This window comes from Fundulus heteroclitus, chromosome 7, assembly GCF_011125445.2.
Source record: "Fundulus heteroclitus isolate FHET01 chromosome 7, MU-UCD_Fhet_4.1, whole genome shotgun sequence".
Lineage (NCBI taxonomy): Eukaryota > Metazoa > Chordata > Actinopteri > Cyprinodontiformes > Fundulidae > Fundulus > Fundulus heteroclitus.
In genome coordinates, this window is record NC_046367.1 from 28,343,693 (window position 1) to 28,365,466 (window position 21,774).

At 40.8% G+C, this 21,774-nt stretch overlaps 1 protein-coding gene across 3 annotated transcripts in view; it reads right to left on the bottom strand.

Moving 5' to 3' along the window:
- The window catches only part of tanc1b (tetratricopeptide repeat, ankyrin repeat and coiled-coil containing 1b), an 83,082-nt gene that overhangs the window by 49,001 nt on the left and 12,307 nt on the right, over window positions 1-21,774 (bottom strand). For 2 of the 3 annotated variants that reach the window (XM_012874040.3, XM_012874041.3), the window contains exons 2-4: window positions 13,865-13,998; window positions 10,603-10,792; window positions 3,053-3,412 (exon numbers count right to left, since the gene is read on the bottom strand). In XM_012874040.3, coding sequence (XP_012729494.2) covers window positions 3,053-3,412; window positions 10,603-10,792; window positions 13,865-13,998 — 684 coding nt within the window. Of the gene's footprint in view, window positions 1-3,052; window positions 3,413-10,602; window positions 10,793-13,611; window positions 13,818-13,864; window positions 13,999-21,774 lie in introns of those variants that run through there. The other variant, XM_021322324.2, reaches the window with a different exon arrangement.

The following is a 21,774-nucleotide window of genomic DNA, read 5'->3' on the forward strand; positions in this document are numbered from 1 at the left end:
GACTACATCTTTCAACTACAAGAAGGTCATTTTCCAAAGGAGCTAATCCAGACCGCCTACCGGTCATTCTCCAAACACTTCAGCAGCAGACAACAGATGAGCTGAAATCTAGTTACCTCATGTAACCTTCAGCCATTCCCCAAAGGAGGTCCAGGTCCCTGCACGCAACATCACTGGACATTTATTTGTTTATTTCAGTTTTAAGAGGCAACGTTCCAGCCAGCAGACCTTCACATATAGGTCACTGTGCAACATAAAACAATTTTCACTCGTTTTAAAATGCCCAGTTGTCAGCTCTGTACCAGGTTTCTGTATCGCTTTTACCCCCAGTAATTTATTTTCCTCAACAGCATCCAGCCATCGCTGAGATTCTGAGTGCAGCAAATATGAAAACAGCGTTCATTTAAAACGCACCCATCATTATTTCTTCACCGTTTCTAATTTCCTTCAGAAGGACCGTCCTTGTCTCACCGGGATACCTACACAGCCCGGTCGCAGCCATAAATGAAGCCATCTCACCACGTCCTTGATGTTCTCTCCCGTGGTTTCGTCACACAGCGTAAAATCTAAGGTGTGAATTGTCAAGGGCCCCAGAGGGCAACGCTGCATAACTATGACATCAGCCCATAAAACAAGCACACATACACTGCCAAATACTTCCTGGTCTGCTAGCTTTATGAGCCAGAGTGTGTCTGGCCTGTTAAGCTTTATGGCACAAAACATAATGGATACGCAAGATACAATAGAGTTAAAAAGGTTAAGGAAAACTATTACAAATCAGTGAACACAAAATGGAGTGTGGTGTTATTTTTTTGTTGTTCTTTCAGCCTTAGACGTTTGATTTTTATTAGAATTTTTCTTTTCCAGGGAAAAAAAATATCTGCTGCAGCGATTTCAGCTCAGTTGTCTGCTTCTTAGGTGGAAGGTGACATATTTCAGCAGCAATACTGTATACAAGAGGATCTTTTTTTCCCTTTGCCCTTGTGAGTGTAACCTCACTTTGTATGCAATCTACCTCTTGCCTAAGAAACGTTTCACCCTCTGTACACAACTCACACTGCGGCCTGTCAAACAAATGCTGAAGTCATGACCTTAGTGTTTATGTTCTCAGTCCAAGTATCTACAAACCTGACCCTAAGCTTGCAAAAATGCTGGGTTTGCAAAAAAAAAACCCTCAAAATGTGGATATGCAGCGCCTTCTAAATGTGTCCATTATTATTATTATTATTATTATTATTATTATTATTATTATTATTATTATTATTATTATTATTATTATTATTATTCTTTATATCTTGTCTTATTAGGATTAATAACCTTAAAGCATTTTTTGGGGATTTTATGTGACAGACAAATGTAAATGATTGTACATTTGTGAAGTGAAAGGAAAAGGGCAAATGGTTCTGAAATTGTTTTATAAATACAAATCTGAATGGCAAACATTTGCATTGAGAGTCCCTTGTGTCAACACTGCAGAACCGCTTTTCACTGCAATTACAGCCGCAGCTCTTTAAAGGCATTTCTCTCCCTGCATTAGACATCAACAGACAGAAATGTTCAGCCATTCTCTTCTGCTAAAAAGCTCAACCTCACTCAGATTGGCTAGTGATGTCTAAGGTTTGCCAGAGTCTCAATTGGATTTTTGACTGGACGTTCTCCATAATATGATTAGAATATTATTTGATCTAAACGTCTCCATTGCATTAATCTGACTTTATCTTTAGGGTTGTTTTCTGACTGGAAGGTGAGCCTTCCCCAAATCTTAAGACTTTAGCAGCCTTATGAAATGTTTTCTTCCAGGACAGCCATGCATTCAGCTTGATGTTTCTGCAATATGCAGCGTTTTGCACATGGCCAAAAAGCAAAGTTAATTGTGGTCTCGGCACTCTACAGAACAGTCCTGTTTGTTTTCCCCCCCTTCATGACTGGTGACAAACTGCAAAAAGGACTTCTTATTTGTTGAACAATGGCGTTCTTTTTGCCACTTTTCCATAAAAGTCAAAGTTGTGGACTGAATGGCTAATAGCTGTTCTGTCTACATATGGTCACACCTAGGCTGTGGATGTTTCTGAGCCTCGTTGCTGCTTCTCTGATGCTGTCCTTATCTGGCCTTTGATTATTGGGTCGACAGCCACATCCTGGTAGGTTTGCAGTTGTGCCATACGCTTTCCACTTTTAAATGATGGAGAGTATTCTGTGACCCCGTATCTCAACAACTTTATATCTCTCATGTCTGCTGTATCCCTTGGTCTCCAATACTCTTGCGGTATTAATAGAACATCCGCATTCATACGGTTTAAAAGATTAAATTACAAAATGTTTAACTCTTTTTAGGAATTAGGTGACTTCTGATACCACTTGGTTACACTGGATTTTATTTTTAGGGGTGTTAGAAAACCATCCATAATTTATTTTTTTTGATTGTGGTTGTGACAAGAGATACAAACACCCTTCAAAAGGCACAGTTGTTGTATACACAGCTACAAAATACATCGCTGACAGTCTATCCGTCTATGATCTAATAAAATCTTGGCCCTAAATACAGTAGAAACAAGTAGTCGCGAGGAGCCGTTTAACAACTAGGTCAAGGTCAAAAGCATCAACTACAAAAACCAAAGAGAGCGACAAGGGTGAGAGCAGGGAGTAGTAAAGGAGGGGGGGAAGACATGAGGGGGTACCGGGGAATATCAACAACTGTGACAGCTGTGTGAATACCGTGAGCCGAACCACAACAGGGAGCTTTAAGGGAAGGAATGCAGAACAGATCAGCCAGACAGCGGCTTGTGCTCGTGGCTGACACGGCAGCTGGTGCCGAGGCACGATGCACAGCAGCTGCCTGATCCTAAACTTCAGCCCTGGCACCCAGCTGTGAAAGGTATACCTGTACTTATTGCTTTTATGTCACCTCGTGCTCCCGGCCATTCGTCTCCCTCACCTGCTCGGACTAAAATGCCATTTCACTTGCTCGCCTCAGGCACAGCTCTATTTATAAAAGTCAAAAAAAAAAAAAAAAAGCAAAGAGAGAGTTTTCAAGAACAGGGAAAGTCCTTACCGGCGACAGAGTTTGGTCTCGGCATCATGAGGGAAGATGATGTCTGCGGTTGATACGGATTAGGCCCGTCTGATGTGTGGCCTAGAGGTCGTGGTGGCCCCTGTGCTCCTGCTGATGTCTGGGGGGGCTGCTGCTGCTGCTGCTGCTGCTGCTGGTGCTGGTGGTGGTCTGTCCTCGACGGGGTGTCAGCTGGTGTCGCCGGGGCACTGCCGGACTCTTCTTCCACCACGGGAGAGCACGTGTCAGCCCGCACGCTCTGCGCCAAGCCATGGCACCCGGTGCTCCTTAGGCTGCCATCTTTACTCCACTCGAGGCTGGAGCCGCTGCGGTCATCGTTCTCTGAGGAGCTAGTGATGGTGGCTAAACGGAGATAGGAGACAGAATTTGAGCCAGTGAGGACGGCGGTAACAGGAGAGAAAGAGGTGAGATAAATTAGAGCGGCGTCCTTTGTGGGTGATACGAACATTTATCAGTCTTAATCTTCGTTGAGACACCGAGCTGTAATGGAACTTTGAATAACTCATTGCTCTTATCAACGCTGCTCAGAAGCTCATTTTCAATCGACAGCCACAGTCTCTCTGCGCTAATGAAAAGTAGGAGGCATGGTAGCTTAGATTTGTTCAATTAGTTTAAGGATTTAGCTCAGACTCCTTGTTTTAAATGAGACTATTCATTCGGCATTATACAGTGAAAACAGCAATTAGGCACGAGGCAAACAAAAATAAATCCGCACCCAAACATCGAGGAAGACTGAAGATCGACATGGAAAAAAAAAAGATGTTCGAGTTAAGACCGGAGTTGTTTCGGTGAGAGCAAATCCTCCAATTCTTCAATAAAGAAAAGTCTCACACACAAACAAGCTCTCTGGGAGCACAGAAACAATCAGCAGATAAAAAAGTAGACATGAACTACATGGAGAAATCAGTCGGCAAATTCTACTAGATTGGCCCTGACTGGTGACCGGCTTGTTGGAAGGTTAAAAACAAAGAAGGGATTTTCATTTACTGAACGTGTCATGCATAAAAAACAGAGAGTTCACAGTGATGACCATCTTTTGTTTGATTGTAGCTGAAGCTATTGAGGAAAAAAGGCTCACTTGCAGCCTTTTTTCCAGGAACTAGAGATGGGCTGCATGGTGGCTCAGGTTGTTAGCACTGATGCCTTGCAGCAAGAAGATCTTGGGTTTGAATCTTGTTGTCTTTTTGCATGGAGTTTGCATGTCTTCCCCAGCGATATTATATAGCGATATTTTTTTTACATCTATCATCCAGAAAAATTTGTTATCCTGAGAGCCCTACTTGTGAGCTGCCCACCATGATCCATGTACGTACATTCAGGGCTTCTTTCTTTGACAAAATATGTAAAATTGAAAAGGATAACTGGTCTGGTGTTTGGATCTTGGAGGTAGAGAGTCGTGGCTGGCCACACATCTTGTTTTAGTCTACAGACTGTGCTCAACAGCGCACCTAGTGGTGAAGGTTCACTTATTGCTCCTTTAGCATTATATTAAAGTTAGCCACATTTTTTGCTAAAATAAGATCCAACAGCTTAAATTGCCATTTTGTCTTTATGTTAAATCAGTATAATCATGTTTTACAGCAACTTCTTTGTCGCCAACTCAGTTTGACGTCTCCACTGCTTTAAAGGCATACTATGCAACATTTTTCAGTTAATTAATATGTTCCATACCGTTTTGGATGATTAAATGAGTCATTTCAGGTTGAACTAAGGTTTTCTCGGCCGCCCTGGTGGTCTGTGGGGGAAATACCGCACTTGCAATTGCAGGAGCAGTCGGCCCGCAGTCACAGGCTCAGTAGTCTCGTGTGCATGGCGAGAGTCGGTCTTGCTTTACGGCGTGAGCTGCTACACGCCCGCAGTGAAAGGTGTGCTCGTTGGCAGCGCAGTGGCGATATTTGTGCAGTTATCATGGCGGAACCAGCGAGAAAACAGCGAAAGCCCATGTTGGAGCAGGCAAGAAAGAGGAAAAGGGCTCTGGACAGAGAGAGGAGTCGTACACGGGTGAACATAGAAGGCTGCAAGGCTGACGCGGACCTCGCGTTTCTGCTGATGCGATTGTAAGTAACATTGTAGGGTTTCCCTCACGCTACCGCCTCGCCGACATTCCAAAAAAATAATAATAAAAAAATAAAACTAACTCGATATGCGCGCCGCTCCGCTCAGCCGGTCAGCGGTGCAAAGTTTGTTTCTCCCCCCCCCCCCCCCCGCTCCGCTCCGCTCAGCCGGTCAAATAAACATGCAAGCATATCGAGTTTTATTATTATTATTGTTATTATTATAATAATCTTTTTTTATGTTGGCGAGACGCTACCGCCGCGGCGAGGCGGCGGCCGCGGCTTGGCGAGGCGGTGGCGGTAGCGTCTCGCCAACATAAAAAAAAAATATAATAATAATAATAATAAAACTGGCGAGGCGGTGGCGGTCGCGGCTTGGCGAGGCGGCGGCGACCGCCTCGCCAAGATAGCGCTGCAAGAAGCTTGATGTTCATACCTTCACTGTGTTAGTCATTGTTTGTACTGCCATTTTTTCCACTTTTCGTTGCGTTCGCCTGTCTGCTAAGCTCAAAACAACCGCGCCTGGCTTGATGGAGAAACCAGAACAGCTGAGCATCTTTACAACAGTGCACTTTTACTTTCGCCCTCTGGGGGGAGCCTCGCTGGAAAATCAACCCCGGTTGCATAGTATACCTTTAAACATCAGTGCATCACAACTTATTATGGCAGGAGGGACAGAATAATTATTTATGTAGGCCATTCTTGTATTACAATTCTTAAAGAGAAACCATAATTTGCTCGAATCTGTGTTGGCAAGTGAAATGTCTCAGAAGCTGGCCTCTACACATCTCCACAAAAAGCCATTTCCACGGTCTGTGTGCAGGAACAGACCGGCTACCTGGTGTCTGGTTCCCACAGGCTGGTTATCTAACTTGCTGCAGCTACTGCATCGTTATTGATATACTGTAGCAAGCACATGTGCCATTTGAAATCCTTCACTTGAACAATCACATCCAGCCCTGCTCTGGATTACCGACCATATTAATCTATAGGTCCCAAAAAAAAACAGACTTTTCTTTTATATCATTAAGAGTTGTTCTCAGTAATAACTTCAGGTTTCACATGTTCCTTTTTAGACGGTCTACGCAGCTAAAAAAGGATTTCAATGCAGTACAAAGTCAAATTATTGTGCTTTTCAAACCAGTCAGGGGGAAACTTCAAAGAGCAAGGAACATTAATCACCGACAGGAATCTGACGTGCACCACAGCTTTGTTCTTCTTTTCTTCCGAACCACTTTATCAAGGTAGGGGAGAGAGATGTCTCAGCCCAGTGGTTCTGATTATTTCCCAACCTCCTCTATTTGCACACAAATTAGCAAAGCCCTGAATGTTAATTCAGCTTGATGCCTATGAAGAAACAGTTATTACCCGTTGCTCTTCTAATGCATTAGGTGTTGCTAATGCAGCTGAGATGAGGAAGAGCTGTTTAATCACATCCTTAATGTTCATACATTTCACAGTTCCTTTGGCTCCAAACCCTTTTTAAACGTCCCCTCACTTCACTGCCTTGTTTTCAATGTCAGCTGGGTTGGTCCCCTAAGAAATGTAGTTTTATTTTTCCTCTTCGGAGGTCATAGGCGTTGTGGATGAAGCCCCGTATGGGTTTCTTTAATTAACCCACATCTAATGAAGGGGGGAACTAAAAATACCTTGTATAAACCTGTATAAAGCCCTAAAACATCTCTCAGTTTGTCCCTACCTTCATTGATGGACAGCTTATTGTATAGTCAAGTTGAGGACCACAGAAGAGTTAGGCTCCATAAACTAGATATGAGGAAAATAAAAAACAAGAAACTTTACACAGGACCCGGGAAAAGTGTCATGCTTCAAAAACCTGCCAACAAGACAGGTCACAAAAGATCGGGTCAAAATTAAGGCCAATCCACAAACTTTGAAGCGCAACTTCATCGGGATTTGAAGTATAAACTGGTTCTGTTTAATCTGAGGATGTTACATTTGTGCAAATTTTTGTACTGCTTGTTTTTTTAACAATTACTTGATCAATAGTTTGCTACAAAGAATTTGGTATTAACGGAGATAAAGCAAAATTTTTCAACAATAGCACTAAATCAGCTTGATTCACTCACACCACTACGACTCCAGCTTATTTCCTCTCTAACATTCCTGTGATAAACTTTTTTTTGTTGTTTATTTTAATTTTATTTTTTTAAATGGCACACCATCACCTACCGCTGATTTCCTACTGGATGCTTTCTGAAACTTGCCGATCCTCTGGTTAAGGCTCATCCTTTTAGACCAACACCATTTTGCAGATTTCCAGCAAATGTTTAATCATGATTTGCACAGGCACCTCTGGCAGGAAGATAGTATATCACAGCCTTCATAAATTATTCACCACCGAGCAATAATATTACTTTAGGGGAGGCAGAACGACAGACTCATGGCAATCACTTATATAAACCCTGCAGAATCGGAAATCCAAACGCTGGGTTATGAATGGCTTTGGCATATATTGCTTTCTGCTGCAGACATATCAATTTGGTCAGTTTTCAAAGCTGCAAAGTGAGATTGTTGTTAGCGTTAGAATGCACTTTCAGTCACCTTTCTGAATAAACTATCATATTTAATAAACCAAACTATAGTATAAAGAAAACTTTAGGGTAGATAACTAAAAAGGTCCAGCGACAATTTGTTACTCAATCAACATCTGAAACACATTTTCAGAATTTAAACCTAATATCTGTAAGGCCACATGAGGCATTGAGAGAGGAAACAGTGGACAAATTAATGCATCAACAGACTATGCCATCCTCCTGCCAGCTTGAATAAATCCCCAGACGTCTTATAGGACTATTACAAGAGATCCAGCACAACGTCAAACTGCTGCAACTGTCAGCCTGACGCTCCCTCCTGCTGAAGCAGCTTCCTACAACCCCACCGACTGACACTCAGGATGAATAACATGCCTCACAAATGCTGCTCACACTTAACAAGTTTGGCAGAGTGACAAATGACTGATACCACACAGGTACGCTTTTCCTTTGTTCGGAAGCCGAAACGACGCGTGAGATAATTTAAAAATAAAAAGGGTTTCATGTGAAACCGCGTGACTTTTTTGGAGACGTCGGGCGGGCTAGCTGAAAAAAAAAAACGTTTAAGAGCATTTACAAATCATTATGTTTTCTCCGACATCAATGTGTTAGGCTCAATAACAATATATATTGGTAGACTTTTACCTATAAATCCATTTTTGGTCTATTGCCTCTGTATTTGTCCTCTTACATGTCACCTAAACACACCAGTTAAAGTATACGATCCCAGATTGTCATTTCTCTCAGTTTCCCCTCAGTCAGTACACAGTAGAGTCGTCAAAAAGTAGTGATACTCTGAAAAGTATCGATACCTAAATGCTGGATCTGCATACAATAATAATGTGGCATGGTATCAATGCTAATATTTTAGTATATGAGGCAAAGAGAGAAGAGAAATTCAAAGATCCTGACTAAGTTGTGTGCAAACAGTGCTTAAAAGTGGTGCAACAAAGTCGAGCGTCACAATAAACCTGGCCAAATATCTTAAGGACCGACACCCTGCCCTTCATGATGAATTCTGACAAGTTAGTAAATTAAAGTTCTTGTCAATGATTTAATAAATTAAACGTATTACTGATGTTAGCGTGACTTGGTGGTCCGCATTAATGTTGTGTGATTAGCTGTTGCTAGCATGCTACTAGGCATGTGTTATATTTGGGTTATTTATTTAGCATTTATTTGCACACTTATTGAACTAGCATCTGTGATTCTGTTAAGAAACGCGTTCCATGGAGATTGAAAAAGGTTTTTCATGTATATATTTTCATAAAATATTTGATATGCCTTTAATCATTTGTCATTTTTTATCCCATGTTATCGAATAGGGTATCAAGTGTCAAATTAATTCCTGGGTATCGATACAGAGTTTGAAACTTTAGCATGGTGACAACCATTGGACAGAGTTAGGAAAAATGACCTTCTCTGACTCTATACCTTCAATCTGGAAACAACTTTAATAGGAACTAAAACTGTCAGATCAAATTTCTCAGCATGATTTTATAACTTCTTTAAAAAAAATTGCAACAATGTCAGAAAATTCTTGCTCTTTTTCTGAAATTTCTTTCAAAAAAAATGTTATTTAGTGTTTTAAATATTGTGACACTTCATTCTAGTAAGTCTTGTGTTGCTGTTCCACATTAGTTTTTAAATATGTGTTAATAGGTCTCTCTTGTAAATGAGAATTTGAAACAGGTCATAATATCCCATCTCTGGCATGTGTTCAGCTTTAAGCAGAAAGAAAAGACCCAAGGACAAAAGTGTTTGGTTTAAATTTGTGAATCATCAGCAGAAAAACTAAATAACTTATGAAGATTCTGGCTGAAGCAAGAAAGTGTTACTATCCAGAGTGAAAACAGTCCAGTTCTGACATTGGTTGAAAAGCCACAGAGAGGAACAAGCAGTAACCCCAAAATTAACATGAAAAGGCCAGATTACATTTTGGAAATGCACTTTTCATGCATTCAGATGTTCTGAGTTGTATTGGAATTAAATTAAAGTGATTTCCCATTTCTACTACGGTTACTTTTGGAGGAAAAGATTAAAAGCTGAAATACACCATCCAAATAGTGAAGCACGGGGGAGGTAGTGTGATGCCGTGGGATTGTTTTACTACAGGAGGAACTGTCACACTTCACAAAACAGATGGTATCATGAGAAAAGAACGTTCTGTAGAAATGGAAGATCTCACAATATTGACCGGGAAGCTAAAGTTTAGGTGTAAATAACGGCTCCAATTGGACAATGACTCTAAACCCAGTGGCAACTGAATGAAGGAATGAAGGAAAATAGAGTGAGTGCTTTGAAGAGGCCATCACAAAGCGCTGATCTCAGCAACACAAAGTTTATAGGCTGAAAAGGTGTGTGCGAGATAGGTCGCCTACAAACCGGACAAAAGTGACACCAGCTCCGTCAGGAGAGGAGCACAACTTAAACAAATAACTGCAAGAAGGTTATTGCTGGAAACCCAAAACATCTAATTCAAATAATACGTTCAAAAACCCAATTCCACCATAACATGAAGAAAATGTATGAAAACTGCTGCATTTAATGGAACATTTTAAAAACTGTTAAAAAGTCTTATTCATCATTCTGGCTTGCAATAAATGCAGATGACTTTGACAATCCTAACTGACCGAAAACAGGACAAGTTTTGTCTAATTAATTGTCAGATAGTGAGAAAAATGTTACGTGGTCTTCTCTTGTACAGCACAAACACATATTTGGTTTCAGCTGTACACTGGATTGATTTTATTCATTTTAATCAAAGTATCGACTGATTTCTATTCTGATATTACTAATCGGCGTCAGTAATAATAAAAAAAAAAAAAAATCCCTAATGGAGGTACTCCTCCAGGATCGTAAGAGATTTCACTCCTAAAGTGTGAACTGAACTGCTGTCAAAGGTTGAAGGGGGGCTGCACCTTACCTATGATCCCACTGTCCTTGCTCTCAAGAGTGGAGCTGGGGCTGGTGATTGTCCCACAGGGGCTGGAACGGCTAAGTGGGGGACGACTTGTCGTGCTGTTGAGAGTGGAGCATGGACTGTCGGTGCTGGGAGACGCCGTGCTGCTGGTCAGGGTGGAGCAGGGGCTAATTCCCTGGCTGGTCAGAGCGCACTGAGGAAGAGAAAGACCAGAAAAAAAAGGGTTTGGATGCAGCACGAATGGGCTCAGAAATTCAGAGATATCAATGAAAGATCAGGTAAGCCCTGAGATCACATATTGTGTAAGACAAGCACCTTTTTCCAGTTTTATCTGGAAGGCAAAATGCGGCTTAAGAGAAAGGAAGAAGGGAGAAAAAAAGGCAGCTTTGCTATAACCACACAGACTAAAAGACCTGAATCATGTGAAACCAATGGATGAAATTCCTTAGCAAATAAGCATGGGTTTCACATGGGAGCATGACAAACAAGCCAAAGGCTGCGAGCACTGTCAACGGCACAAGGTTGAAGAAAAATGTACAAACAGGTATTCAAAATTCAGAGGGGAAGAAGACTGTCATGACACAATAGACACCTTTCTGAACTCATGAAGGTCGCCTGACAACCACACAACAGATGGATCTCTGTTTGGAAGAAGGCAGACGAGCGTACAAATCCAAATTAATTCTTGCTTGCTCTGTTTCATCATTTTCCTCCAACACAATGAATAGTATGTGGAGGTCATCCTTGGCTCGCAGTAAAAAGTGCCGAACCACACAGACGAAGCATGATTAACACCATGCAACAACTTTGCTACCCGCTCTGGTTCCCATGAACTTCAATAGATCGAAATATTTTTCTTTGTTCTTCTTCGTTGGTGTACTTTAAAGATGGCAACACTCCAAACTAAGTACATGGGGTGGCAATGTTTGCATTAGATGTAGAAGTATTTGCATACCTTGACGGTTCTCACATGCCATGTTACAATCACAAACTAATGTATTTAACTGGGATTTGATGTGACGGATCAACACAAAGTAGAGCAAAATTAGGACATGGAAAGTAAATGATGGATGGTTTCCAAACCTTTCGGCAAATAAAATCTTAAAAGTGAGCATTTATAGAAGAATTGTCGACCCTAACCCTCTATCTGGAGATTGGAAGCCATCTCACGCTCTCTCAGAGGGGAAGAAAAGTCAATCTCCATCCATCTTCACATAAATCCTGTCCATATTCCCTGTCCCTGCTAGAAGAAAACATTCCCCACAGTATAGTGCTGCCACCACCATGTTTCCCAGTGGGGATAGTTTTCTGAGGGAGATGTGTGCTATTTTGCAAAAAGTTCAGTTTAAACTCAGATCTGAGCAGAGCATTTTCTTCCACGTGTTTGCTGTGTTCCCCAAACCTGCAATAAACCAGAGTTCTCGTGGCTTTTCTTTCAAACACTGCATTTTTCCTTTCCTCTTTTCAATGACGGCCAGATTTACAGAGTGTACAACTAATAGCTGTCGCGTTGACAGACTCTCCCACCTGAGCTGTGGGTCTCTGCAGGTTCTGCACCGTTACAATGGACATTCTAGCCATTTCTCTGGTCATTGCTTTCCTTTAGCGCTTTGGGTGGTCAGCATGACTGGAAAAGCGCTATATAAGTTCAGTCCATTTACCATTTACCATTTAGTTTTTGTTCAGATGATGAATTGAACAAAGTTCTGGGAGATGTTCAAACCTTTGGATATCGTTTCATAACCTGACCTTACATGAAACGTCTCCCCAACTTTATTCCTGACCTCTTTGCTGTGTTCCTTGGTCTTTACAATGCTGTTTGCTCATCAATGTTGAAGATAAAGGTAAAGGCGTATGAATATTTTTGCAAGGCACTCTAGATTGCATGCATCTAGGATTGTTCCTATTGCTAGACTGGGTCGTCTTCCTCAAAGCAGCAACATAAGACTCCATGGTAAATAGCCACCACTGTCGTATTCAAATAGCTGTACATGTGCAGATATCTTGCTGAATTTTCCTTTAAAAACACCTCCTTTTGTAGTTAAAATTGTTCAAAGCAAAACCACAAGCTCAAACCTTAAACCATTCAGTCTATGGTTTCTATTTAATCATTACAATTATGAGCTCCCCATCATTCTGCTCAAAGCATGACAGCATGGTCTTAAAATAAAAACCTTAAAATGGTGAAAAAGAGACCTGACTAACTGAATGTTCTTTGTGTTGTTTCAAAAGCATTTTATTTATTTTTTACATAATCGCAACGTTGAAATAGAACAGCCAGACTAATAAATAGCTAGGACAGCATGACTAACAACTTGTAGAGCTGTAACGTCAACTATAGGCATTCTTTCTGTTTATATCCCTCCTTTCTGTAAACAAACACCACAGTAGGAGCCAGAGACCAAACTGGGATTTTATAATTAGCTCTGAGGCAATGCTAAAACATGCTGAGTTAAAGACGTGCTGTAAAACAGCGTCAGGGAGGCAAAGAGAACTGCTTACAGATGACAGTAACATGCTCTGGGGAACCCATACCTACATGCGCCAAAAATGAACCCAAAACTAAAGCTTAAGCCTCTCCTTCTGGCCGTCCCCTCCTATGACATCTCCTGTAGTCGCTGGGATTCATGAAACACTTTCTAAGCCTCTCTCGCGCTCAAAGAGCTGCCGGTTCAGCATCAGAACATGTCCTGGACATGAGATGGATGAGGGAGAAAGCGCAACACGCTGGGCTCTGCTCCGCGCAAAGTCCCAGCTTAATTAGCGGAGCCAAACAAACTGAGGCTCAGACCTAACATAACTCTATTTCTGGACCCGGGCTCAGATGCTCTTGTTACATTCACTCCAGAGCCGCCCCTGAAATAGCACTTAAGTTACAGCGCGACACTGAAGAGCTCGCACAGAAATTAAAGCACATGGCAGGAATTTAACAATCTCCACTCACTTTCTCATTAAAAAAAAAAAAAAAAATTAAAATATATAACACTTCAAGTTAAATAGTCTCATAGTTACCATTGCTTGCTGAGAGGGAAGAAATGAATCCAAAAGAGACACGTTGAAAACTTGTCCATAATTCACTGACAAGAAATAAGTCAAGTAGCAAAAAAAGAGTCCATTTTTCAACTATCGTCTCTTCTGATCAGCTCCTCTCTATCTTGTGTATCTGTGTGCTGCAGCAGTGGCAGCAGCTGCTGCTGGGTGAGGAAGGGAGGGAGCTAGGAAGGTGGAGGGAGGGAGGGAGGGAGGGAGAAGAAAAATTAAATACCTTCTTTTCATTCTTGTCGTCCATAGGTATGCGTGCCGTACCCGGGATCCCTTCTCCCAGTAAAAAGCCCAGCCTTGTCATCAGTTCCTGAGTGGCAGGAGAGGAGGAGCTTGGCTGTTGCTCTGCTTGCAGCTCTGGAGATGAGAGAAGGGGGGCATAAAAAACAAGGGGAGGAGAAGTGCCGTTAGCCGGGAAGATTCCCCCTCTCTCTCTCTCTCTCCTGCTCTCTTTCTTCTGACTGGGCCACACAGGGCCACGCTGCCTGCCCTGCCCTCCTCAGCTCTGCTTTGAAATGCGTTGCTGCACTCCTCCAGCAGCTGCTGATGTGCTGCAGACCCGTAGAGGGCGAGGGGAGAAGACGAGTACGGGAGAGAGTGAGGAGGGAGCTGTGTGTGTGTGTGTGTGTGTCTGAATACATGTGAATGTCTGGCATTGTTAAGAAAGCCGAGACACTCTGCGTGTCCAGAAACATGCCTTGAGTGCCAATTCCAGGGCTTTCTGCTTGTTTACGGCTCTCACTCATAAAGCCTTTTGAATATCAATGAGGTGGACCGAGGTTTTCTCCCGCAAAGCTTTAACTAACTTTGTTCCAGCAATTTCTTTCACAGCCTTGGACGGCCATTAAAGGCTGTGAGCGACAGCATCGTAAAACGTACAAACAATCTACATCTTGTAGGCTACTCATAACCAGTTTTAATGGATAATAAAAACAGAGTTCCCGCACGTCTTAAATTTCAGATTTCCAGACTATTATTAGATAGTCGAGCTCCAAAGCGATGCCTTCTATCAACTATAGAAAAAACATGACACACAAAGTTGTTTGAACACCAACGAGTGGCCACGTTTTTGGACAGTAACTTAAAAACCTAAATTTCCTGAGTAGATATTCATTTATTAACCACCTGCATACAAGATGATTATCGTCTTATCTTGAAATGACACGATCTTAAGCTTGTTTTGTTGTGGTAACAACTTTGTTATCTTGAGATAACATCTTAAGCTCAATTCATCTCTTAAATTCAACCTCCTTTTGCTAGGATAAAGCCTGATCTTGTGATCATTTTAAAATACTTCAGGTTCATCTCAATCAATTTAAATAGAATTAGTTAATTTAGTAATTGTTCAAAAAATGAAAATTATACATTATATACATACTTATATTTCAAGCACTTGTGACAGCTTGGTTGATTGCAGATGATTATAGAGTATATATCTTGAAAATCAAAACCGAAGATCCTAAGTAATAGAATATTACACAACAATTTACAAAAAAGTTTTTTTAATACAGATCTGTTATGGTCCATAGAATCACGGTGAAGACTGCTGACTTCAAAGTTATCTAGTGGAAAGTCACTGACACCTTTCCCTAACTGGAAAAGCCACTAAAGGTCCTGCTAAAGAATCTGGCTGATTTCAAGCAAACTAACAGAAAGTTAAGTGGAGAGAAAACGTTACAAAGAATGACTGAAGCTCCACTGCCTGCATGCCACAAGGCATAGATGTCATGAATTCATGCACAACACTCAGCCAAAAACTGCGCTCATTCATATACACTACATTTCTTGTGTTAAAACACCTAAAATCATTTAAGGTTTTAAACCCATCTTGTGACAGAAAGCACATTTTTCCTTCCACTCAACTTTTCATCAATATCCCCTGTGCCATCTTCTTTAGCAGTCACCTTTTGGCACTCAATGATGGTCTGCTAGACAGCTGTGAAGTCAGTGGTCCTTCCCCATGATCGTGTAGCTCATTACATGGCCATAACACAACATTTCTGTATTGGAACTTCCTTTTTTGTTGCCATAATATAATCTTCAATTTTCAGAGAAATTGGATTTGGGGTTTTCATTACCTGTAGGCCAGAACCATTAAATTAACGGGGGAAAAATGCTTTAAATGTATCAAACAGGATTTTAAAGCTTATTTTTGTAGAACAGGTTTTAGTTCAATGAAACTGGTTGTTCTCGGGATCCATAGGTCTATTATGCATCAATAGGTTGAAAATGACTCAATTTCTTTGGAGTAATTTATGTTTTAATCCCTTATATTCAGAGCCATGGAGCACAGAGTCTGGACACCAAAATATTCTGTCCATAAACCTCATATTTTGCACACTCAGAAAACGATAAAAGCAAAATTCCACACCATTCAATATTTTTTCAAGACTGTGCAGAAGCTGTGATTGAATTTGGTAGGGAAAAAATGTGTCTGTCATACATCGTACATATGGCATGCAAATGAAGTCAAAGCATTATCTCAGAGCAGGCGAGCCGTTCGATCAGCGGGTGAGAGACTTTCAGAGAGCGAGGCACAACCGCTTATTATCCTGCTCTCTCTGTCAGCACCTTCTTCTCATCTCTTTCATTTTCTTCTTTGCCCTCAGTCTTCCACAGTTATTAATAATGTTGACAGTAAATCTGATTAAATACAAACAAGTTCAACGGCGGAGTCTGTTGCCAAGTCCAAACATCATCAGAATAAAGGACAAGACTTCACATTTTTCTCACACACGCACCTAAAAAAACCACATTCCCCTCTTTTTGAAACATAAATAACAGTAAAACGTTTTTTTTTACACTAAAAGGGAAGACTGATGGATGCATTTTATTATTGACTACAATGCAAAAACGAGATTAGTGTTTTCTCGCTTATGTCATTTTGTGACCAGCTGTTGTTTAACAGTAAAATAAGCTGGAACCATTTCTTGGAAATGCTAAAATGCGACTTTAATTGTCAAGAGAAAACAACTTGAGTAACGGCAAGCACAGAAGATTACAGGAAACAGCCAAACTGAGTGGATCAGGAACAAAACCAAGTACTGGAAAAGACCCAGACTGTCAGGGTACAGATTTATCAACTAATAACTTAATAACAATGAAATTTATCACCACTTGTAGCATTATGCCATACACATGCATGCTAGTTTTAGTACTGAAATATATATTTTTTACTTAAAACAGGCAAGATGTCACAAACAAATTCACAAATAAATCAGAAAAAAAACCTACATTTTCCTATAAGCATCGTCAAAATTAAAAGGCAACCAGTTGTTGTTACAATCATGCAGGAACTTGCTGATGAATAAGGCCTAAAATCAAATGGACAGTCAGTTTTAAATTGCTGTGGAGGTATGTCGATCCACTTCTCTTTACAGAAATTATTTAATTAAGACAAGTCGGAAGGATTTTAAGCATTAACGCCCCGTTTAAGGTCATGCCACAGCATCTCAACTGGATTTAAGTCTTGACCACCCTGGGCATTCGTGCTACAGATGTCATGCGAGGAGTTAACCGATGGCATGGAGTGCATTAATCTTAGAAAGCTATTTACAAAGTCGATATATATAGTGCCGCCAGTGTGCATTCACAGATTGGCTATTACACAGACATCAGCTGCACTACTTCTTAATGATGGCGTCTTCACGAACCTCTTATCTACTAGGCTTAAATAGCGCGTGGCTAGATATCACAGACCATTTTGAGTTACTTTGCCTGTCGGTGAGAAGGATGCTGCTAGCTTGTCTGTCTTGTAAAATATGGTATCGAAGCGACTAAAAAAACATAATATCCGGTCTTTTATGACTACGTGGACTGACGACTGGGGATTTTTAAAAGCCAGAAGTCAAATTCAGAACTTAACGATGTGATGGTCGCAGTGGTAATGATCGTTTACCACCTTTATGGCTAAGCAATCAGCGTTGGCGCACTGCCGATTCCAGTCTCTGCTCGGAGGCTGGACACCTCGACAAGCTTAATCTCAACCTGCAGGGTGCAGGACAAAACGTTTTTAGATATGCTCAACACGTGGGAAGCTTTCGTCCAACAGCTGGCAACAGCTCTCCGCTCAGTGCAGCAACAACACCATGGAAATACACGGATACGTCCGAAGACTCAAGACAGAATTCACAACTTGTTTTCGGGACTTTCAGGCGTATGGACCGATGCTTTCTTCTCTTGTCAAACATAAAGCCTTTATGACTAGCTGAACTTATCTCTCTTTAACTGGCTGGATACAGAGGACATGGAAATGCAGCTGACTGATCCGAAGAGCTGGACTCAGTGGGGGAGAAAGCGGCTGAGATCCAAAGCTTTGCAGAACCAGGCAGCTTCCATTTTCACCTGCTGGACATCACTACCAGACAGGTTTAACTGTCTCAGGTGCATTTGCACAGGTCTTAATGACAGTATTTTGGCTCGACCCATCTGTCAGCACAATTTCTCTCACAGAAAGAGTGTGCTGAGCGCTTGGCGTAGTCGTCTGACTGCTGGACACTCAGAGACCTGTGTGCTCTTTAAAAGTTACTAAGTGTGATCCCCAGACAACAGAAGTGGCGAGTACAAAGCAGAGACAAGGATGTAATTAACAGGTATGTCCCTGTAGTAACATACACATCACGTTGACCCAGTTTGTTTCTTCTCTTTATTGGTGTAAGGAGAGCATAAATGCCATTCGTATTTTCTGTTGTACGATTCCTTTGCTAGTATGGAGCTCTCGTTACGGATAAAAAGGTTGTTTTTTTTTTTAAAATGGCTGACCTGCAGTTCGCCCACATGTGTCGAGAAATATTGTTCTAGAAAACTGTTGCCTATAGTGTATAACAGTTGAAGTGCAGCAGTGTTAAAAGTAATGTTAATGCAAGGGTTGTTATGGCGCATTAACTTTAGAGGGATTTTAGGACGGCCCTCCCCATCAGAAAGGTTTCAGACCGCTGGTCTAGACTTTAGGACAAGGCCACGACAAAAGCTTACGCTTTTTCAGAGCCAGCCAGAGAGGAAATCGCAGGTTTGGGTTATTGTCCTGCTACATAAGGCAAGTGCTCACCAGTTTAAAAATGAATAAATTTAGTGCTTTGCTTTGATTGTCGTAAGATGCATTCAATTATGTTTTAGCTGCGCTTTGTGCAGCTCTTTCCCCACACAGCACAGCTCATAGAAAGAGCCACCAGACAAACAGACCGATGGTCTCTTGTTCATTGGGAGCATCATTATAAAAGGGTGAAAAGCAACAATAGGTGGAGAATACTTTGAGTTGTTAAGATCAATAAAATAATCTGCACAGCGTATAACTGTAAAGTTGCACACAGGACCCTTAGCTATGAGCACGGCCTGCTGGGGGTGCAGCTAACATTAAAAAATACCAAGCTGTAAACCAATGAGACATCTGGAGCTGTCTGCGTCAGGAACTCTGACATTGATAATTCAATAAGACGATCCGGATCCAATACTTGGGGTTGGGACAGGCCTGGTTTGGCACAGTTCAAGAGCCAAAATGTTTCATTCGTTTTCAGTTGGACTCCAACTATAAAAAATAAATCTATTCATACAACTTGTTCATGTAACTTCAACTTGGTAATTCAATGTTCCTAAACTTGCTTAGACTTGTAGTGAAAAGATGCCCACAGCATACACATATATTACTTGTAAAACTACCACCCAAGGAGGGAAAAAATGTTCATCTTTTATTAGTGAGTACAACAATTTTTTAATGACCACTTTCAAATAATGACGAAATGGGTCGTACATTAGATGTTGTATTTTCCTAATTGTACGCATTAAAAACAAAACCTTACAAAGGAAAGAGGTTACACTTACACTTTATAAAAACTTAAGCTAATTTGAGTAAAAAAAAAAAAAAAAAATACAAAGCTCAGCGTATCTAATTAAATCTGAGGACGTTCATCTCCTATACCTCATTTTAACCCAACTGTTCTCCAGTTTTGCATGACTGTTGTCATTACAGCTTTTAAATTTTTGTTCTCCCTCTTTTATCTTCATAATAGGTACACCTGGTCTAACATTCTGTTAGCTGTGACATCATCCAGGGAAGTCAGATCACCTGTTATTACCATCTAATGTAGAACAGATTACTGGATCAATGTGTGCTTCTGTGCTTTTTTGTCTGTCTTGTTGTGTCTCTGCTCTGTCTTCTGTAACCCCAGTCGGTCGAGGCAGATGACCGTTCATACTGAGCCCGGTTCTGGAGGTTTTCCTTCCCGTTAATGGGGAGTTTTTCTTTCCACTGTCGCTTCATGCTTGCTCAGTATGAGGGATTGCTGCAAAGCCATGGACAATGCAGACAACTCTCCCTGTGGCTCTATGCTTCTTTAGGAGTGAATGTTGCTTGTCAGGACACTGATGCAATCAACTGGTTCCCTTATATAGGAATTTATATATATATATTCTTACCAATCTGTATAATTTGACCCAATCTGTATAATCTGATTGATTTTGACTTTGTAAAGTGCCTTGAGATGGCATGTTTCATGAATTGGCGCTATATAAATAAAATTTAATTGAATTTTAACCCAGCGCTGACACAACTTCTACTTCTACATGAGTTGTTCAGAACAACAAACCTAGCCAACTCTGAGGAGCAATCATAACACATCCTGGATACATCACAGCTGACAGAAAGTTTGACAATATGAGACACACAACACCTACAAGCCAAATAAACCTCTGCCTCCTGGGCCACATCAATAACATCTACAGCTAATGGAAGCTGTGGAAATCAATACAATGTACACAGCTAGACTCAAACCTTTACTTTTAGTCTTTAGTGTTATTGTAACATGGTGGAAACTGTTTTGACTTCACTTGTTGTAGGGTAACATAATGACACCACTTAGGCTTTTGCTAGTTAACTACTTTTGTACATAAATGTAAAGTACAGACTGTGGGATTTACTATTCACTTTGTTTATATACAGATCAAGACGGACATTCTGTAGTAAAGTTAAGTGGCTATGTCTTGGACGAGTTTATTTTATAAATGTTTGTGACGTATTTGATTCTCCTTACGGTAGAGGCCAAATGCATTAAAGCTATCAACAATAGCAGCGTCATTAAAGCCTGACTTGTGCCTCAGATACCAGAAATTAAGTAAGTTTGCTTTTGTTTTCAAATCCAGAAGCTTCTAAAAAAAATAATAAGAAAAGATAAACTGTGTGAGTCAAATATGTGACCTCCTAAGTGTCCAGCTCAAATGCATCTCAGTTTGGGTCATTTTTAAGTACCAAGAGCATTTTCTCCCCATTTCCTTTTGACATTTTTATGAACAAAATTGGTCATTATTAAGCTCTTTTCTCCCTTACTTGTAGCGTGATAGCATCTAAAGCTTCATTGGACTTTTTTTTTTTTTTACCTCAGAAGAACTTCGACTAATACATGCCACCTCATTCACTCTAGAATAAAAATCTCAGAACTGGAAATTATTCTGTCAAAATCAGATCATAACTGGAGCTCCATTCTAATTGTTCCACATTGCAATGATATGGGCATTCTGTTGCTAAAATAACCATACAGCACATCAGTTTCAGGCGGCCCAAGTTGTTGAAGCAAACAAGCCTAAACGTTGTAAAGCCGGAGTCTTGTTATGGGTTTTTAAATTCCACACTGTCAACATCTTCTTTAAAACAAAAAGCTACATTTTTGAGTGATGCACAAAAGAAACAAGTTACAGTTCTGAATTTCCTTCCTTCATATCTACTTACCTTTCACATCCTTATCAAGACAAGAGTCATTGTGATAAAACTGATTTTAATTTATCAATTTTAAATAGACAAGTAAGCTGACGTGAAATTAATAAATACAAAAGAAATTAATAAAATGTGCAGATATGTCTCAGCATCTCACTTTTTTTCCACAAAGTGGAAGAACATTTGGTTTTTCTTGGGGGTGGGGAGGATGCTTTAGAGTTCTTATCTGCCAGAAACAAAACAAACCACAACAAGAAAGCTGGGGGTCCAGATTATCACAACCCAGCTGGACGCATTGTTGAAGAACAAAAACAACTGCTGTTTGTATTAGTGTTGATAAATGCAGCATGCTGAGCGATAATAAGTCGCTGAGAAGCATAGAGTCCATGGAAAACACATTATCTCGCACTCACTGGAAGTTACAAATACTT